The 19,965-nt window shown below is 53.5% G+C and overlaps 2 protein-coding genes across 3 annotated transcripts in view; one reads left to right on the plus strand and one right to left on the minus strand.

The window, feature by feature from the left end:
• LOC135405335 (zinc finger protein 239-like) overlaps nt 1-7,971 on the plus strand; it is a 90,268-nt gene extending 82,297 nt beyond the window's left edge. Inside the window, exons 1-4 of one of the 2 annotated variants that reach the window (XM_064640010.1) lie at nt 3,972-4,411; nt 4,541-4,615; nt 6,605-6,680; nt 6,869-7,971. In XM_064640010.1, coding sequence (XP_064496080.1) covers nt 6,632-6,680; nt 6,869-7,956 — 1,137 coding nt within the window. In that variant the 5' untranslated portion in view covers nt 3,972-4,411; nt 4,541-4,615; nt 6,605-6,631 and the 3' untranslated portion in view covers nt 7,957-7,971. Of the gene's footprint in view, nt 1-3,971; nt 4,412-4,540; nt 4,616-6,604; nt 6,681-6,868 lie in introns of those variants that run through there. The other variant, XM_064640011.1, reaches the window with a different exon arrangement.
• Nucleotides 7,972-15,778: 7,807 nt separating this feature from the next.
• On the minus strand, nt 15,779-16,330 carry LOC135406387 (olfactory receptor 14J1-like; the record flags this gene model as incomplete). Its single annotated transcript, XM_064640787.1, has 1 exon — nt 15,779-16,330. A coding segment is annotated over exon 1 (552 nt), but the record flags the coding sequence as incomplete, so codon positions are not given.
• Between the last annotated feature and the right edge of the window lie 3,635 nt (nt 16,331-19,965).

Consider the following 19,965-nt stretch of genomic DNA (forward strand, 5'->3'; position numbering starts at 1 on the left):
AGGTTTGTTCAGTCATGGCCTCCAATGACCTGCTCTAATTAGTCCCCTGAGAGACTCTGTCAGTTGGGACACCCAGTGGGGCTCGTTAATGCTTCAGGGACTGCAGGGTTTTCACAGGACTTTGTGTTCTGCTTTCCACACTGAGTGTCTGAGAGGTTTGTGCAATCCTCTGCAGTTACCTGCTCTAATGAGTCCCTTGAGAGGCTTTGTCAGCTGTGACACTCTGTGGGGCTCATCAATTCTTTGAAGTAGTTCAGTTTTTAAGGGCATTTTGGCTTTTGCTTTTGACACAAAGTCTGTGACAGATTTGTGCAATCATGGCCTGCAGTGATGTCCTTCAAGGAGTCCTTGAGGAGCCTGGATTGGGAATGGCCCTCAATGGGACCCATTAATGCTTTGAGATACTTTGAGTTTCTCTTCTGACTTGGACTCATGGAAAGGTTTGTGCAATCTCCTCTCAGAGGAGAACCTCACCTGAGGTTCAAGGACTCGGTGCCAAGTGCACCGTGGGGACCACGGGGCTCCTTAAAATCCATCAAGTGCTAAGAAACCACAGCTCTGCCTTGATTTTCCTCTAGTCTAGTGCAGTTAATTAGGAAGTTTTCTTAATATGGAGAAATACTTCAAAGAGGTTCTAATAAACATGCACTCTTATTTTCAAGGGTGTAGTTTATTACTTTTCTCCTTTGAGAAGAGTTGATTGCATCATTCTCTGATTGATATGGATCCAGGGTCTCTCCTAAGGAGGTTTGGACTGGTTGGAGCTTTCCCTTGAGGTCTGACACAGTGTGGACAACCTTGCTCCACATTTCCCAACCCCATCCTGTCTCTGCTCAGTCTCCTGGGTCCTGCTTTGCTCACAGAACTGGCTGCACACAGCAGAGGGGTTTTTCTTCTTTTTTTTGCCACAATCTGAAACTCATAAGGTTCACCTTTGGTAACAGACCCTCCTCAGCTCTGAGCCAAGTCCCCGCTGCCACCAGTGAGGTTCAACTCCCCCAAGGCAAAACCGTGCCAGAAATGTTTTAGACACCCAGGAAGTGAAATAATAAACAGGAATAAAGAGTTGGTACTGGGGGGACACTTGGGGATCCTGAGGGGCACTTATGGGACAGTTTTGGGGGGGACATTTAGGGGACACTTGGGCATCCAGGGGGCACTTCGAGGTCGGGGTCCGCGCCGGGGCTGGATGCCTGAAGAATGGACACACAGCCCTGGAACCGTTGGATCTCCTGGATCATTGAAGTGCCTCTAACTGAAGGTGCATGGCCTGCCTGCCCCTCCTGAGCACCAGCTCCATCTCCTGCTCCTGCCCAGCAGCTTTCCAGAAATCCAGGGCTGGGTGTGGATTGAACACTATGGCAAGGGGCAGGATAAAGGTGCTTGTCTTTCACCCTTGATGTCTCAGTGTTTGTGATCTTGGGAATCCTCACGAGCCTGAAACAATGGCAGATTATCTGTTCTCATAAGATGTGTACCTGGAGATTTTTTTTGATCTGTGTTTAAGTCTTCCTTGAAAATACAACTGATAGAGAACAATGGAAAAAAAAAGAAAAAAAGCAAATACAAAGACAAAAAGGAAGAAAAAAGAGAAAAAGGAGAAAAAAAGAGAAAAAAAAGACAGAAAAAAACCCAGGAAAAAAAGAAAGACAAATAATTTAAAAAAAGACAAAAAAGAAAAAAGGGAAAAAAGAAAAAGAGAAAGAAAAAAGGGGAAAAAAGAAAGCAGAAACAACAGAAAGAAAAAAAAAAAGAAGAGAAAGAAAAAGAAAAGACAGAAAAAGAAGAAAACCGAAAAACGTATTATCCTCACTCCGTTCACGTGCAAATGGCCGCTGTGACCCGCCGCAAGGACTACAACTCCCGTGGTGCCCCACGCAGTGCGCAGGCGCAGCCGTGGCCGTGCGGGGGCGTGGCGCGCGCTGATTGGCTGCGGCGGTGTTCTCTAAGCGCGGTGCGCGCGCAGAGCGCCCTGTTGACTTCCGGGAATCGGTGATGGCGGCGGGGCCCGCATTGTGCTGTGAGAGCTGGGGGGGTGCGGGAGAGCGGGGTCTGGGGATCCCCTCGGGGGCTGCGGGGAGCGCGGCTGTGGGTGGAAAGGCTGGAGGGCTCGGGAGGGTTTGGCGGGGGCGGTTCGGGGGTTCCCGAGGGTCAGAGCGCGGGGCCTTGGAACCCTCTCGGGGGCTGCGGGGCCCGGGGGCCTCCCAAGAACCCGGATGTTCGATTCGATTCCGAGAAAGTCCCTCGGAAAAAAAAAATCAAAACCACTCAACAAAAAAAAGAACCCTAAAAAAGGGAATAGTGAGAAAAAGGTCAAGGAAAAACTGCAAGGGCCAGGATGATTTTATTGCTTTGCTTCAGTTTTTCCTTGGTCTCCTCCTTCTCAGATTCTTTGCTCCCTTCCTTTACAGAAAGCTTTTGTGCTGTTCTGTGGTTTTGGGGTCCCTGAGGGTGTTTTCGGGTCCCTTAGGGGCTTTTAGGGGTCGCTGAGGAGGTTTTGGGGGGTCTGCGAGGGGGTTTGGTGTCCTGAGGGGAATTAGGGTGGATGTTGAAGGTTCCTGAAGGGGTTTGGGAATCTCTGAGGCAGTTTAGGAGTCTCCAAGGGAATTGGGAGGTCCTGGGGGTCTTTGAGGAAGTCTTTGAAGCAGTTTTGGGAGTTTGTAGGGGGATTTCGGGAGTCCCAGAAAGTTTTGAGGGCCTCTGAAGGGGTTTTTGGGATCCCTGAAAGGGCTTAGAGGGTCCCAGGTGGGTTTTGCAGGTCACTGAGAGGGTTTAGAGGTCCAGGGAGGGGGGTTTTGATGTCTCTCAGGAGATTTGGGGTGTCCTTGAGGAGGTTTTGAAGAGTCCAGGGGTGGATTTCTGAGGGGAATTCAGGAGTTTTGAGTCTCAGGACTCACCTGTTCGTAGTGCTGCCCTTCCTGATTCCCCCCAGACATCATTAACCCCCCCAAATGTCTCCTAACCCCCCTTTTCCCTTTAATCCCCTTCCCCCACAGATCCCTTTTAACTCCCCAAATGCACCCAAAGCCCCCCAAATCTCCATTCAACCCCCCCAGATCCCCCCAAATCTTCCCCAGCCCCCTGTCAAATCCTTTCCGCCCCCCACCCTAAAGAGGGATCACCCGGCACCCTGGGACAGGAACACAGTGGGCTGTACTGGGGGCACTGGGCTGTACTGGGAGGGCACTGGGGGGGGCTCAGGTGTCCCATGACAACGTGGCCCAGCTCCAGGAGAGATCTGGGGAGCAGTGAGGAGGTACTGGTCTGTCCAGGTCTGTCCTGGTCTGTCCTGGTCTGTCCTGGTCTGTCCTGGTTTGTACCCCCAATCCCCAAAGCCCCTCCCCAGCTTCCCCAAGACCCTCCTGCACCCCAAACCCCCCCAGGCCCCCGACTTGATCCTGCTGCCCCTTGAGCATCTGCAGCTGCTGCAGAAGCAGGCATTTCATCAGCAAATGTGCAGGTGACACCAAACTGGGGGTGTGTTGATGTGCTGGAAGGCAGGAGGGCTCTGCAGAGGGACCTGGCCAAGCTGGATCCATGGGCTGATTGCAAGGGGATGAGGGTCAAGCAGGTCAAGTGCTGGGTCCTGCCCTTTGGCCACAAGAAGCCCCGGCAGCCCCCCGGGCTGGGGCCAGAGTGTCTGGAGAGCAGGCAGGCAGAAAGGGAGCTGGGAGTGTGGATGGACAGGAAGCTGAAGAGGAGGCAGAGTGTGGCCAGGTGGCCAAGAGGGCCAGTGGATGGTGGCCTGGCTGAGGAAGAGTGTGGCAGCAGGAGCAGGGAAGTGATTGTTGGGCTGGACTGAGTGCTGGTGAGGCCACCCCTGGAGTGCTGTGTCCAGCTCTGGGCCCCTGAGTTGAGGAAGGCCCTGGAGGGGCTGGAGCAGGTGCAGAGAAGAGCAGCGAGGCTGGGGAAGGGAGTGGAGCACAAGTGGTGTGAGAAGAGGCTGAGGGAGCTGGGGGTGCTGAGGCTGGAGAAGAGGAGGCTCAGGGGAGACCTCCTGACTCTCTGCAAGTCCCTGCCAGGAGGTTGGAGCCAGGTGGGGGTGGGGCTGTTCTGCCAGGAAGCAGCAGTAGGACAAGAGGGCTGGGTCTGGAGCTGTGCCAGGGGAGGTTTAGGTTGGATATTAGGAAGCAATTTTTTGCTGAGAGAGTAATGAGGCCTTGGAATGGGCTGGGCAGGGAGGGGGTGGAGTCCCCGTCCCTGGAGGTGTTGAAGGTGAGAGTGGATGTGGCCTCAGTGCCATGGTCTGGGAAGCACGGTGGGGTTGGATCCAGGGTTGGACTTGATGATCTCAGAGGTCTTTTCCAACGTGGCTGATTCTGTGATTCTCTGATTGCCATTCCTGTGGCAGCACATGCTTGAGGCTCCATCCCCAGGGTGATAGAGATGTCTGTCCATATCTATCTGCAAGGTTAGTCTGTAAATGTGTGGTGTTAGAAAAGCAGGCTGAGTTCTGGGATGGTTGTAGAAGGAGAAAGAAGCCCAGAGGCCAGTGCAAGCAGGCAGCCCTCAGCTTGCACCTGATGTCCCCTCCCTGCAGGTTCCTGTCCTTGAGCCCAGGCCCTGAGGTGAGGCTGAGAAGTGGCCCGGAGGTGAGCCCAGAGCTGTCCCTGAGGTGAGGCTGAGAATAAGTGCAAGGCAGAGGTGCTGCTGAGGAAGGAGAGCCCTGTGGTGGGGAAGGCACAAAGCTGTGTTTGCCCATCCCCGAGAAGGTGCTGTGTCCATCCCCTGTGTGCCAGGTGAGCTGGGGCTTTGCTGCAGAGCTGCGGGCGCTGATTTGAGCGGCTGCAAGTGCTGAGATGGTGGGCACCCAGGAACACCAACTGTGCCTGGCCACGGAGCCTGCAAGGAGGAGCAGAGACAGCCCTGGCAGTGTGGGGGGCCAGGTTGTCCCTGTGCCTTCCCCTGCAGGCCCTGGCTGTCCCTGCTGGGCCCCTGTCCATCCCCATCAGGTCCCTGCCCGTCCCCCCGGGCTGAGCTCCCCCCAGGAAGTGCCGTGGAGCTGAAGCTGCTGCCATCCCCCCCCTGCAGCCGCTGCCCCGGCCAAGGGAGCAGCAAAGGCAGGGCCAGGAGCAGAGGCAGCAGCAGGGGAGCCCTGGGGGGGCCGGGAAGCTCTTGTGTGGGGCAGGAAAGAGGCGCTGGGCACGAGGCCGGGGCTGTGCTGAGCAGGCCCAGCCCTCACATCCCCCCAGCCAACGCTGGCTGCCCGGGGGGCTTGGGAGGGACCCCCAGCCCGTGTGCCCCACACTGAGCTGGCAGAGAGAGAGCCAAGGGACAGGGATGTGGGCAGGGCCCCGGGTGAGGGACAGGCAGGGCCATTGCAGGGCCACGGTGAGGGCACAGCCTGTGGCAGCAGAGCTGCCCAGGGCCGGGGGCAGCCGGGGGTGTTGGGACCAGCCAGTGCTGGGGCCCAGCAGAGCACGAGGCCTCTTGCAAAGCCCTGGAGCAGCCTCCCACTTGCCAGCCCGTCCTGGTGGGGTGACACTGTCCCCTTCATCCAGGACACTCCCCCCAAAATCTTTGGGGGGGCCTTTTGTGTATATTGCTGGTTGCTGATTCCTGCTGGAGACCTGAGGGACCCTCTGCAATCCCATCCATGGGCACAATCTCCTCTCCAGAGCTTGACACCCTGCAGCCTTTGCAGGGAAATCTGTGCTGGCAGCCCGAGTATGTCCCGATTCCCCACACTCCCCCCAGGATGTTTGGGACGAGTTCCCCCTTCCCGGGCACCCGTGGGATGGGGGGGGGGGGGCGATTGTTCTCCTGCTGTTCCTGTTGCTGCTCCACCCCTGTCCCTGCCCTTTCTGCCGCTGTAGGGTGAGCGGAGAGGCCACGATGGGAAAGGGGCGAGAGAAGCAAAAAGAGCAGGTGGGTCACCCCCAAAGGGATCGCGAGGGGCAGTGGGTCACCCTCAGAGGGAGCTGGGGGGAGCTGGGGTTTGAGGGGGCAGTGGGAAAGGGCAGGGAGAGGGGGGCTAAGAGGAGGGGGGAGAGCGGGAGTGGGGTTGCTGTGGGGGTGCCTTGGTGTCCCCATGCCTTGATCCCTGGAGAGCGGGGGAGGCTGGAGAGAGGGGGGAGCTGCGAGAGCCCCAAGAGCCTGGAGAGGGGGCGCTGAGAAGGGGAAGCCTGGACAGTGGGGACCCCTGGTATCCCTGGGACAACAGAGTGGAGAACCTGGAGAGGGGGAATGTCTGGGAACGCGGCACCCCAAAGGCGAGAGTCAGAGGAGAAGGGACCCTTGGGACCCCCAACACTCCCAGCATTCCTGAGTGGGACCCCCAGCATCCCAGACAGGGAAGACCCTCCAAACTCCAGAAGGAGAGACAAGAGAAGGGAATTTCTGGGACAGATTTTTTGAGCTAATCTTCATATTTTGGAATATTTTTTATCTGAATCTCAAATATTTGCAGTTTGGGGGGCAAGGGTCTTCTTGCTATTTCTGAAGGTTTTTTTGCCTGAATCTCAGTGGTTTGGGTTTTTCTGGGCTGAATCTTGGTGTTTTGGAGGTTTTTATGGACACAGGATGCCCGGTGAGTTCTAGAGATGGACTTGGGCAGGAGGAACCCCCAAGCCAACACACTCAGCCCTTGTTTTCCCCCCATCAGGATTTCTCCTTCCCAAAGCTTGGCCAGATGAAGGGGGCTGCGAGGAAGAGGAAGATGCCTTGGGCCCCCCAGGCAGGTGAGGAGGAAGTCAGTGTCCCTTTGGGCGGGTGTTGTGCTGGCTCTGTCAGCCGAGCATGGCCCCGGCTGCAGGACAACCCCGCTGGCGCCGCCGTCCTGCCGGGGCCGGAGTTGGGGGGATGTCCTTGGCCTTCCCTGTGGGCCGGAGGCAAATCCCCTCCCTGTCCTTCTTGCTTCCTGCCCCAGGCCCCGAGCTGAGGACGGAGAGCCCGGAGGACAAATCCCCCCGGCAGAGCCTGGTGGGAGAGGCCGTTTTGAAGGGCTCCCCGGCGCAGGAAGGCAGCGGGGAGGAAAAGGGCCGGAGATCCCCCCGCAGGAGGGGCTCCAAAGCCATCCCAGGGTGCTCTGAGGAGGAAAGAGCCAGCCTGTGCCGGGAAGGCGGCCGGAGCTTGAGGGGGAGCTCTGAGCTGGTGGTCCCTGAGCAGCCTCTCAGCAGGGAGAAGCCCTTCAGGTGCTTGGAATGTGGGAAGAGCTTCAGACAGAGTGCCCACCTCCTCACCCACCAGCACATCCACACGGGGGAATGTCCCTACACGTGTGGGGAATGTGGGAAGAGCTTCAGGAACAGCAGCCACCTCTGCACCCACCAGCGCATCCACACTGGGGAACTGCCCTACACGTGTGGAGAATGTGGGAAGAGCTTCAATTACAACTCCAGCCTCCTCGCCCACCATCGCATCCACACTGGGGAACGGCCCTACACGTGTGGGGAGTGTGGGAAGAGCTTCAGCCTGAGCTCCAACCTCCTCACCCACCAGCACATCCACACTGGGGAACGGCCCTACACGTGTGGGGAATGTGGGAAGAGCTTCAGTGACAACTCCAACCTCCTCGCCCACTGTCGCATCCACACTGGGGAACGGCCCTACACCTGTGGGGAATGTGGGAAGAGCTTCCGACAGAGCTCCCACCTCTGTAAACACCAGCGCATCCACGGTGAACAGCCTTTCACATGTAGGGAATGTGGGAAGAGCTTCAGTGACAGCTCCACCCTCCGCACCCACCAGCGCATCCATACTTGGGAACGTCCCTACAAGTGCTTGGAATGTGGGAAGGGGTTTCAGACCAGTTCAGATCTCCTCAGGCATCAGCGGGCACACACGGGGGAGAGGCCCTTCCGCTGCAACGACTGCGGTAAGAGCTTCAACCGGAACTCTCAGCTTGTCATCCACCAGCGCATCCACACCGGAGAGAGGCCCTACAAGTGTGGGGAGTGTGGGAAGAGCTTCACTGACAGCTCTGCCTTCAAAAAACACCAACGGACCCACCGGTAAGGGAAGCCCTCTGAATGCACTGACTGCGCGAAGAGCTTCGGCCAACTGCTTCCACCTCAAATGAACCCCCTGATGGGGAGGCAACCCCTGGAGTGCAGTGACTGTCCGTCCATCCCTTTCGACCAGAAAGGGCCAGTCCCCTTTCCCAGGGGCAGCTTCTTCCAACAGAACCCTTCTTGGGGGCGTGTGTGGAGATTCCTGCCTTGGCTGGGGATCGCCCCAAGGTTAGTTCTGTAGGTTTAGAACAGAGATCTTCCCAGGAGCGTTGGTCTGAGGGAGTTCCATCCATCTCTAAATAAGAATTATTGCTTTTGTGCCAACTTTAGTGGAATTGCTTCAACAATTGCTTTAGTGTAGAGCACTGTCCTGTCTTATCCTGTACTCCTGGTAGTTTTAGTGTTTATCATCATCATGACTGGGCTTCACGAATGAAGATTTGGGAAGGACTCTACCCACATTTGCTGCAAGCGAGTTGGTGGCTGAAAAGGCCAATGCGAAATAGACAAGTCCAGTGTCAAAAGGCACAGTGGAAAGTCTCCTTGGATGGTATTGACAAGACACGGTTCTTTCTGCGTTGTCTTTTCTCCTCGAGAGTGAACCTGTGTGTGTTCTCAAAAGAAGAAGCAGCGTTAGTGTGTCTCCAGACCTCCTGATTGGAGGCCAAAATAGACCAGTGATGAAGATCAATGTGACCAAGGCTGAGATGTTGTTTCAGGGAGTCCTTGTATCTCTTCTTTGGGGCTCCTCTCTTGCAGCAGCCAGTGGCAAGTTCACCATAGAGCACAATCTTAGGGAGGCAGTGGTCCTTCATCCTTGAGACATGCCCTGCCCAGCACAGCTGTGTTCTCATCAACATGGCCTCATTACTCGTAACCACTGCCTGTTCAAGAACAGTCACGTATTAGTCACGTAATCAGTCCAGTGGATGTTTAGGATTGTACAGAGACAGCATTGATGGAAGTGTTCTAAGAGTCGCAGGTGGTGGCGGTAGATGACCCATGGTTCAGTCCTGTATAAAAGAGTAAACAGCACAATGGCTCTGTAAACACTGATCTTTGTACTTTTCTTCAGGTGTTTATTTCGCCAAACTCTTTTATGGAGTTTTCCGAAAGCTCTCTATGCCTTTGCTAACCTGTTGTCTATCTTATTGTCAGTCTTACCATTCGAGGAGATGATGCTTCCCAGATAATTAAACTGCTGGACTGATTTGAGCTCTGATTTACCATTGGTGATGTGGGTATGATGGAAGACTTCCTGAAGTGCAGGTTGATAGAAAACTTCAGTCTTCTTTAAGCTGACTTCCAGCCCAAAAAGCTCAGCAGCCTCAGCAAAACAGAATGTTAAACAGTGCAGAGCTACTTCTGTGTGGGCAACGAGTGTGGCAGCGTCAGCATAAAGCAGCTCCCGGACAAGATGATTTAAGGTCTTAGTTTGGGCCTTCATTCACCTTAGGTTGAAAGGGCTTCCATCAGTACGGTATCGAATGTAGATCTCATATTCTTCATCGAGGTCTGCCGTGGCCCTTTGGAGCATCCTGCTGAAGAAAATTGTGAATAGGGTTGGTGCAAGAACGCAGCCTTGTCTCACACCATTGGTTATTAGAAAGGGCTCAGAGAGTGCATTGCCATATCTGACTTGGCTGTGCCGATCCTCATGGAGTGAGATGATCATTTTAAGGAACTTCTTTCTTTCAAAGCTTACTCTACCAGGTCTCTTGTGCACACAATACTCAGATTCTCAGAGCTCCCAGCGCTGTCCCCAGCGCTGTCCCCACCGCACAACGTCCTTTCTTTAATGATGTCCTTTGCCCGCTTTTAGCTCAGTATGCGATGTCTGGCTTTTTTTTTTTTTTTTTCAGAAAGTGCTCCTCAGCTTTGAAACAAGCTCGTGCGAACACTGCCATAATTCTCCTTGTTTCAAGGCAGTTTCTAATCATCCCTGATACAGGGAGTGCCCCATTTCTGGGTGCCAGATATGGCTTATTAATATAATAAATAAATAAGGCCATACGGACCCGGCTGGTTGGGGGTTCAGCAACCAAATCCCTTTATTCAAATGAGACAACAGCTTATATATGCACCTCAAAGCAACAGGTGACTCCCCTGACCAATTACCATGGGTATCTCACTGCCCATTGTGCATGGGAGAACTTTGGGACTTCATTTGCCAGGATGCCCCTCTGGCATCCTTCTTAAAACCCAACTCCTACGTGTAAGATAGGACAGTGGACTCTATCAAAGTCATTCTATTAAAGCAATTGGATCAAAGCCAGCAAAAAGAAACAATCCTGAAGCAGAGATTGAGGTAACTCACCCCACAATGACAGGGAGTAGTTCTCTCTCTTTCACTTAACCCCTGGGCAGTGACCAAGAAGAGCTGTCCCTGCTTCATGGCAGAAGCTCCACACACTTCAAGGAAGTCTGGGGAAGAATCTGCCACGTGAAAGTTGGACTTTAAGTTATCAAGGGTTTGACTGCCAGACATATTTGCAGGCCAGGGAGCAGCTTCTCTGTCAAATCCTGCTTCAAAATGCAGGATGTGTGTTTGAAGTTTCATGAAGCATTTTGGGTTTAGCATAATTCAACATTAAAAACAGCACCTTGACACCAGCAGTAACTCACCACAGAGAGCTTGCATTGTTTGTATTCTCTGAGCATTGTTTAGGTATTATCAGAGCAGAGCATCCTGCCAGAAATGACCCCTTGATTCCATGAGGTTGCAAAAACTTTTAGGGTACCTTTGGTTCCATGAGGCCTCTCAGTGTCACAATGGATCCTTGGATACATGAGGTTCTGGAGTGTCACAATGGCTCCTTGATTCCCTGATTTTCCAAAATATCCCAAGTTTCCCTTGGCTCCAAGAGGCTCCCCAGTGTCCCACCAGCCCCTGGATTCCAGGAGGCCCTGCAGTGTCCCAATGGCCACTCGGTTCCAGGAGCTCCTGTTGTGGTTGAGCTCAATTTCCCCATCCCCTGCTGTGCTCAGATGCCGTGAGAACTGCAGAGAAGCGAGCTGAGAACACGGCAGGCCCTGGTCCTCTTTGGTGCCCGGGGCTGCCCCGAGAGGGAGTCCCCGGCCCTGCCCCCGGAGCCGCCGCGCCGTCCCCTGAGCGCCGCTGAGGCGGCAGCGCTGGAGCGGGGCCGTGTCTGCCCGGAACCGCCGCTGCCACGAGGCTGCCACCGCTGCCGCTTTTGGCCTGCGCTGCCCCGCAGCCGCCCGGGACCGGCTTCCCAACACTGCCGGCGCCTGCGAGCGGAGCCGGCGCTCCTGCAGCGCCTCGGAGTCGCTGCTCCGCCGCCGCTGCTCCTTTGCTCTGACACTGATGGGGCCTGGCTTTGTTCTGCTTGGGTCTGTGCTTTAGGAAAGTTGCTGTTCATTTTCATGCTCCACTGAATTCCAAAGGTTTCCTAATCCAGGGGGAGGGGTTTCTATGGCATCGGAGGTCCCGCCCCTTGGGACACATTGTCAATAAACCATCCAGCTGACTGGGATGGGTGTGAGAGCTGGGGAACACAGGATAATCAGTCATCCCCTGAAAACCTTGGAACATTCCCTGACTGAATGGTAACCCAAATGGAACAGTTTGGATACAATTCCCAAATATTTTGGAAACTCCAGTCATTCCTGACACCAGGATGGAAATTCAGCAGATAACTAAAGCCAGTCCCCTTGGGAGCCCACACCCAGCGGGGCTGAGGGAGGCCCTGGCAGCTCCCCAGCACCTCCCTCTCAGTGGGACACCTCTGGCAGCCTCTCCCAGCTCGGGAACCCTCCAGTTTGCAACACTCCAAAGACCATCCCTGATGCCCAGGACAATTCTGATCCCCCTCAACAAACACTCCTCCTGCTGGGACCCTTGTCTGGTGGGAAACACAAAGGGATTGGTGGGAGACCAATTCTCCCTGACAACAGGAGAATTTTGGAGAGGGACCTTTCCACCCCCAGCTCTTGATGTGTCCACACATCTCTGCCTGGGTGTGGGTGTGAATTGACTGTGGTGGGAATGTTGTTCTTGTGAATCTCTAATTCAGTCACTATTAAAATTATAGCACATGCTATTGAACCACTTGATAATCGTTCAATTGGTCAGCGATTAAGTGCTACTACTGTTTTTGCCCTCTTGTCTTTGGAAGCTGACCATCCTGCATCCCAAGACTCTGTGTAAATCATTCCCTTTCATCAAAAAATATATATTTTTTCATTACTTCCACTTTAAAATCTTCTCCTTAGCTAAAGTACAAAACAACTCCAATTAGCTGTTGAACTCTTGGAAAATTGAAGACAATTAAAGGAATAGAAATAATTTGTTTTTCAGTGTTTTAATGAGTCCCACAGTGTGTTTGGAGCTGCATCAGCTGTCAGTCCAAGATGGGCCATGTCAGAACTGGTGAGGTTGGGGAGTGAGGAGCAAGGTTGATCATCCAGGGTCAGTCTGGATCTCCTGAGGAGACACTCAGCATCAAGATCACTTGGAGAACACCTCTATCACCTCTTCTCTGAACAGAAAAGTATCCATAATTGAATTAAAACAAAAAAAGTACAAACTTGGAAGACTTGTTTTGAAATTGCCTTGAAGACAATTAAAGGAAGACAAAGAGATCCTGAGGGATTTCTGCATTTTAATGAGCCCCACGGTGTGTTTGCAGCCCAGCCCATTATCCTGAGGTACTGAGAGAAGATTGAAGAAGCTGCTCAAGAAGTCAGAAGCCAAACTGCAAGTGCCTTGAAGCATTGCTGGGCCCCACTGAGGGCAGGCACTGACAAAACCTCCCCAGGGACTCCTTGGAGCAGCTCCTTGGAGGCCAGGAGTGCAGGCAGACAAAGGCTCTGGGCAGGCCCCTGCAATGCTGAGCAAAGCCTGCCTTGGTTTTGTGGAGCACAAAGGCCAAGGCCTGAGCCCCAGGCCCTGGCCCAGCAGATCCTGTCCCTCCCGGCTGGCTCAGGGCTGTTTGGGGGGCACTGGGATGGGAGGGGGAGGAACAACCAAGGCCCAAAACTGGGCAACCCCTGCCAGGCTGCTGAGGGAGGGGCGAGGCAGAACCCAAGTGCAGAACCTGGCAGGAAAGTTGCTTGTGGTGGCCTGAGTGGCAGAGGCAGCTGCCAGAGGCAAGGGGACAAAGGCCTGGGTGCCTTTGGGCCTCGCAGCCCTGCCAGAGCCCTTGGCCATCTCTCCTGCAGGCTGTCCTGCCCTGGCCCTGCTGCTGCTCTGGCCTTGCAGGCTGCACACACCCCTCCTGCTTTCCCACCCCCTCCCAGCAGCATTTCTAGACCCTCCCTGATGGCTCTGCACCAGCTCTGGCTGTTCCCTGGAACACAAAGCCATGGGCTGATCCTGACTCCCTCTGGGTGACATCCTGCAGCACAAGGGTCCCCATTGAGTGACATTTCATTTTCCTCACCTTCAATCTGAACCTTCCATGCTACTCTTTGTGGAGATTTCATCCTATTTCCAAAACAGAGAAAAGCTCCATCCTGTCAGATCTCCTCTAGACCCTCTCCAGTTCTTCCTCATTCCTCCACAATGGGGAACCTCACAGACACACTGACCAGTCCAGATGTGGTGACACCAGAGCTGAGTCCAGGGGGGTGACAACTTCCTTGTCTGGGTGCCCACACTCTCCCCAGGGCAGCCCCATGTGCAGTTGGCCTTAAATCAAGGGGCCATTCTGATTCTTTGTAACATCACGAAATCAAGTGGCCCTGTGACACTGCAGGGCCTCATGGAACCAAAGGAATGCAGGGACACTGTGGAATCTCATGGAACCAAGGGACCATTGTGACATGTGGGGTCTCCTTGGAACCAAAGGAACCCTGAGACATCTCAGACCCTCATGGACCCAAGGGGCCACTGTGCCTCCCCAGAACTCCATGGAATCAAGCAGAGCCGCTGCCTCCCCCCCGCCGCCGCACGGACCGGAGTCGCCGGCTCTGCCCCGCTTGGACACCTCTGGAGTCAGCGTGTTCTTGGGCAGCACAACTGATCTCAGACCAGAGAGCTTCCCAGATTTTGCTTTGCCACTTTTTCATGTGGTTTTGTTTTTTATTTGTTCATTCAGGGGGAAAAGGGGGAAGGGAGGCACGTGTTGATCCCTGTTTTTATCTGTTTATGAAAGGAAGTTGGGGCAGGGGGGAGAGAGGAGGCAATTTCTTTGTCTGCTGTTGCTTTGAACTGTTCTGTTGGTATTGCTGGTTTTGCTGCTATATTTCTTGTCAGTGAACTGTTATTTTTTCACTGATACCTCCTTGTATTTTGTCTCCCTGTATTGGTGGGGAATAAAAGAGCAGTGAGTTCATTTTATTGGAGTTCCCATCCCAATATGTGTCTTTAAACCAGGACAGGTTGCTCAAGGGCTCCCTGAAATTTGGCATCATCCACAAAGGACTTGAAAATGCATTTTGTCCTATTATATAGAGAGCTCTTCTGCATTGGTGGTCAAGGGCTGATCACTGAGGGATTTCATCAGGAAGTTGCAGCCAAGAGGAATTTGTACCATGGATTTTATTTGACACTCTTCATTCAGCAAACTTCCCACCCACCACATCTTCCACTTCTCAGCAGTCTGGCCATAAGGAGACCACAGGAGACCATGTCAAGGGCCTTGATAAATTCTGGCCTTTCCAAGGGTTTGGGAGAGGTCTCCCAGTGACACTGCCCAGCCTTCTCAATATCCCTGACACCAAAAGCTTTTCCATATCCCACACTTTTAGAGGAGTGCCCAGGACACAACACAGGTTGTCCTGGTGGTTCTGGAGAATGAGAAGGGATTTATTCCTAGAAGCCAACCCCTCCAATTGGATTTGAGTGCAGCTGAAAGGGTTGCTCAGCATTTTCCCCAGTGCCTCCCTGCCCTGAAGGTTTCTCGCCATCAGGCTGCAGCTGAGGGGGTTGGGCAGGTACCTGAGGAGGGGGTAGAACAAGGGCTGTGTCCAACTGTGCCAGGAGGGCTGTGCTGGGCAAGGATGAGGAGGCTGCAGAAAACAGTGGCACTGGGGAGGGGAGAGGAGCAGCTGGAGAGACCTTGTGCCTGCCAACGCTGGGCAGGAGCTGCCCCAGGATGGCAGCTCTGAAGCACTCCCAGGATGTCCCTGGGAACAGGAGGGGAAGACTGGATCTGAAAATGGAACCTGGAAAGCACAGAGCAGGAGTGTCATGGGGACACTGCAGGAGAGTTCCAGCTCTGGAGCAAGGGGACAGAAGAAGTGACCCAGTCCATGCCCTGCCCTCAGAAGATCCCACAGCATCCTGGAGATGCTGGAAGGGAGCCCAGCTCTGCTTCACAAGTTCCCAGGGCCTGTCCCTGCCTGTACTCCAAGGGCTTCCACCCCCCAGGACTGTACTCAGAGAGCACTCAGGCCTTACAGCGAGAAAGGGGCTCAGGAGGACAGTGTGGAAGTGGCAAGAGAGCAGCTCTGCAAAGACCAAGCACTGCTGCTCCCTGGCAGTGCTGCTGGGCTGGGATTATTGTCCCCTTCCCCTTTGCAAATACACCCTGTCCTGCAGTGTGCTGTCCTTTAGGAACATCTGAGAAGAAGGGTCTTGGACAAAGAAGGCACTGCAGGGTCCTTTATTTTTTTTAAAGACTCATTGTGCTCAATTCATTATTTTTACATCTCTAGGTCAAATTCAGAAGATAGACACTAAATTAGAAGGCAGAGGCATAATAATATTTCATTACACAGAAAATTATGGCAAGGAGAACCCAATGACGTCCACAAAAACCTGAGCAGGAAGGCTGGGCCATTAGTGAGTCCCATTCTGAATGCTACAAACCAGAAAACAGGCACTTTATTGCTCTTGAAAAGCATCCAGTCATCATTTTCCTCAGGGCATTCTTGAGCTCCTGATTCCTGAGGCTGTAGATGAGGGGGTTCAGTGCTGGAGGTAGCACTGAGTACAGAACTGACAGGGCCAGGTCCAGGGATGGGGAGGAGATGGAGGGGGGCTTCAGGTAGGCAAACATGGCAGTGATCAAAAACAGAGAGACCACAGCTAGGTGAGGGAGGCACGTGGAAAAGGTTTTGTGCCTTCCCTGCTCAGAGGGGATCCTCAGCACAGCCCTGAAGATCTGCACATAGGAGAACACAATGAAAACAAAACAACCGAAACAAAAAGAAGCATTAACTGCAACAAACCCAAGTTCCCTGAGTTTGGAGTGTGAGCAGGAGAGCTTGAGGATGTGTGGGATTTCACAGAAGAACTGGCCCAGGGCATTGCCCTGGCACAGGGGCAGGGAAAATGTATTGGCTGTGTTCAGCAGAGCAGTGAGAAAGCCAGTGGCCCAGGCAGCTGCTGCCATGTGGGCACAAGCTCTGCTGCCCAGGAGGGTCCCGTAGTGCAGGGGTTTGCAGATGGCAACGTAGCGGTCGTAGCACATGATGGTGAGGAGACAAAACTCTGTTGAAATGAAAAAGGCAAAGAAAAAGAGCTGTGCAGCACATCCCTTGTAGGAGATGGTTGTGGTGTCCCAGAGGGAATTGTGCATGGCTTTGGGGACAGTGGTGCAGATACAGCCCAGATCTGTGAGGGAGAGGTGGAGCAGGAAGAAGCCCATGGGCTTCTTCCATATCCCACATTTTTAGAGGAGTGCCCAGGACACAACACAGGTTGTCCTGGTGGTTCTGGAGAATGAGAAGGGATTTATTCCTAGAAGCCAACCCCTCCAATTGGATTTGAGTGCAGCTGAAAGGTTTCCTCAGCATTTTCCCCAGTGCCTCCCTGCCCTGAAGGTTTCTCGTCATCAGGCTGCAGCTGAGGGGGTTGGGCAGGTACCTGAGGAGGGGGTAGAACACCCATGGGGGTGTGCAGGTGGTGGTCGCAGGCTATGGTGCTGAGGATGAGGCCGTTGGCCAGGAGGGCAGCCAGGGAGATGCCCAGGAAGAGTCAGAAGTGCAGGAGCTGCAGCTCCCGCCTGTCTGCCAATGCCAGGAGGAGGAACTGGGTGAGGGAGCTGCTGTTGGGCATTTTCTGCCTCTGGGTATTTGTTTCCAACACAGGAGAAGAAGACAGTAAGAGGCCAGTTAGCGTGGACTTATCTAAACAAAGTCAAAGCCGTATCCCACAGACACTCCCCATGTCACACACAGACAGCCTTTTGATGTGCTCAGAGATCTTCCTTCAGCTCCAGTGCTGGGTCCCTACTCAACAGCATTTTCACTGTCATAGCATCACTGTGCTTCTACACAGGGGTTTCACATCACAAGGAGATGTTAAGGGACAGGTTTCCATCCTGGAGCGGAATTCACAGCTTGGAAGGAAACCTCAAGGAGACAGCCAAGTGTCCTTATGATGGCATTTGATTTAAGGGGACTCAGCTCCTTCCCCAGCACCACAGGCTGCACTGGTAGGGGTCATATTCCGTTTGCAGGTGCAAAAAGGACAGCTCAGACTAGTCCTGATGGGTCTAGCAGAGGTGATGCTGGTGCTGTCCACAGGCAGAGCAGTAGCTGAAAGCACATTAGGAAGCTCAGACAGACCTACTGAGCACTCGCAGTTCAGATGTCTCAGGGACTTGGCAAAATTAATACTTTCTTAATGATTGATTCTTCCCATTCCTCAAGAGTTGGAAACTGGAAACACAGTCTCAGGAAATTTGTTTAACCTTATAAAAATCTTTGTCTTGGAAATATTCTGGGAGGGAGCTGAAGCTCTGAGCATGTCCTCCTCCTCTACACTCCAGATGCTCTCAGAGTTGCACTTACAGAATCTGTAGTTGGTGGGCAGTGCCAGCTTTACCAGAAGCCTCCAAAACCTGCAGTCCCATTGCCTTGCATGAACAGACTTCCTGTGCAACGGTCTATTAAAAATTCTCCCCCAGTGAGGTCGCAACATCTTTCTACGTCTGACAGCCTTTAACTTCTCTCTGCCTCACTCCCCTGCCCTGGGTGCTGCAGGCAGTGCCCTCAGCCCTGCTGGGCTGTGCAGAGGAGCTGCTCCTGGGCAGAGCTGTCTCTCTGCAGAGCTGCCCACTTGCCAGGAGCTCCCTGTGTGCCAGGAGCCCGGCCCAGCTCAGCAGCACAGCAACAGCCCCAGGCATTTCATGACCCTCGGGGAGGGTTGGCCTTGTTAATGTGAGACTCAGTCCCTGAGAGGAAGTTCAAACAACTTTTCAGCAAGTCAAAGTGAGATTGAAACACTAAAGTTTCTTGTAGTGCTAATGAGTCTCACTGAGGGACACCACTGAGAACGTGTCCCCAGGTTCCAGTTAGAGTAGAAAACTGCAGACAGGGATGACAAGGATGGACAAGCAAGGGAAAGGTGGCTCTGATGCTGAAGAAACCTTGACTTGTTTCCTTAATCCAAAGGGCCAAGCTCTGACCCCCAGCCCCTGGGAAGGCAGATCCTGTCCCTGCCTCATTCCTCAGGGCTCTTCCTGGGGCACTGGGATGTGGGATGTGCAATGCCAAGGGCAGGCCCATGGGGTGGCAGCTGCCAGGCTGCTGAGCAGGGACAAGGAGGCCATGAGGCCCCAGGGCTGCAAGGGGCACTCCCCTCCTCCTGGCCTCAGGGGCACAGACAGCAGCCCTGGCCAAAGGCCTGCAGAAGGTGGCTCTGGCAGGGCCTTTCAGCTTCTCCCCCTCCCTGTCTCCTCTCCAGCCCAGGCTGTCCTACGGTGTCCATGCCCTGCCCCTTTCCCTGCAGGCTGTCGTCATCCCCCCGGCTGCCCCACCTGGCTGGCACCTTCCTGCACTGACATCTCTGCGTCCTCCCTGGCTCTTCCTGCACACACAAAGCCTTGGCCTCATCCACACTCCTCCTGGCTGACGTGTTGCAGCGTTTTCCGTGGAGTGAAATTCCTTTTTCCTCATGTCCATGCTGGACCTCCCCAGCTGCACTTGGCATTAATTCTTTCTTTCTCATGTTCTTTTCTGCTATGACAAAAGGATCCATCATCTCTAAATCCTCCCTTAAAGCCCTCTCAGGGCTGTCCTGTACTGTCCTCACTCTCCACACCATTAAGGCCACAGGTCCTCAGCCCCTCTCTAGTGCTCCTGTGCTTGAGACCTTTAAAGCCCATCTTGGGAGATCTCTGGGCACTCACAGATGTTTTTGCAGATGAAAATGTAGTGCTCATAGTGTAATGAAGTCTCAGTGATTGTTTTTACCAAGGCCTGTAGTGGCAGAACATGGGGCAGTGGCTTTGAACTGAAGGAGAAGAGTTTTGTATTAGATGATAGGAGATTTAACAATCAGAGTGGCAAGAACTGGAAGAGGTTTCCAGAGAAGTGGATGTCCCATCCCAGCATTTGTCCAAGGTCAGGGACTGTGGTTAACCTCAGTTAGTAAAAGATGTCACTGGACCAGATGACCTTTTATCTCCCTTCCAAGCCAAATCATTCTGTGATTCTTTGCGTCCCAAACTCCTCCAAAGAATTTCCATGTTGAGGATATGAATTACCATGTTTTGAAGAAGCCATTCTAAGCCCAAAACGTAACAAATTAATTCCAAGGAAGTTTCATGTATGTGTATGAAACTGTAACCAAGTGGGTCAATGGCAGAACCTTTCAGGGTGACCTCGCAGCTGAGGATGGGGGATTTGGCCTCGGGCTCTGAGACTCATGATGGGCAGCCAGAAAGGGGATTTGGGGACTGGTCAAGACTTGTCCTGGGATGTCTAGGAAAGAACCAAAGCAAGGGGAGGATCACAGTGGTCACTGGAGGACCAAGGAAGAGAAAACAGAGAGAAAAGAGGATGAAAAAGCTGGTCATGTTAAACAGGAGACTGGTCAAGACACATCCCTGGCTGTGCCCTGCAAGTGATCCTCACAGCCTGTCACGTTTTCTTAAGAACTCCATTGCCAAGAAGTTTCTGTGGGGAGGGACCTCTCTGCTCCTGGCACAGATTGTGGCCCAAGTTCCAGCCCCTGCAGCAGGAGCCACAACTAGTCAGGTCTTGTGTTCTCTGGGGGGACAGACTCTGCCCAGACTGGGGTGTGTGTGTGTTGGAAGCACAAAAGAGTGAAGCAAATGCAAAGCTAAACACCCAACGGAGCCTGACTTTGTCCCTAAGT

The sequence above is a fragment of the Pseudopipra pipra genome, chromosome W, assembly GCF_036250125.1.
Source record: "Pseudopipra pipra isolate bDixPip1 chromosome W, bDixPip1.hap1, whole genome shotgun sequence".
Lineage (NCBI taxonomy): Eukaryota > Metazoa > Chordata > Aves > Passeriformes > Pipridae > Pseudopipra > Pseudopipra pipra.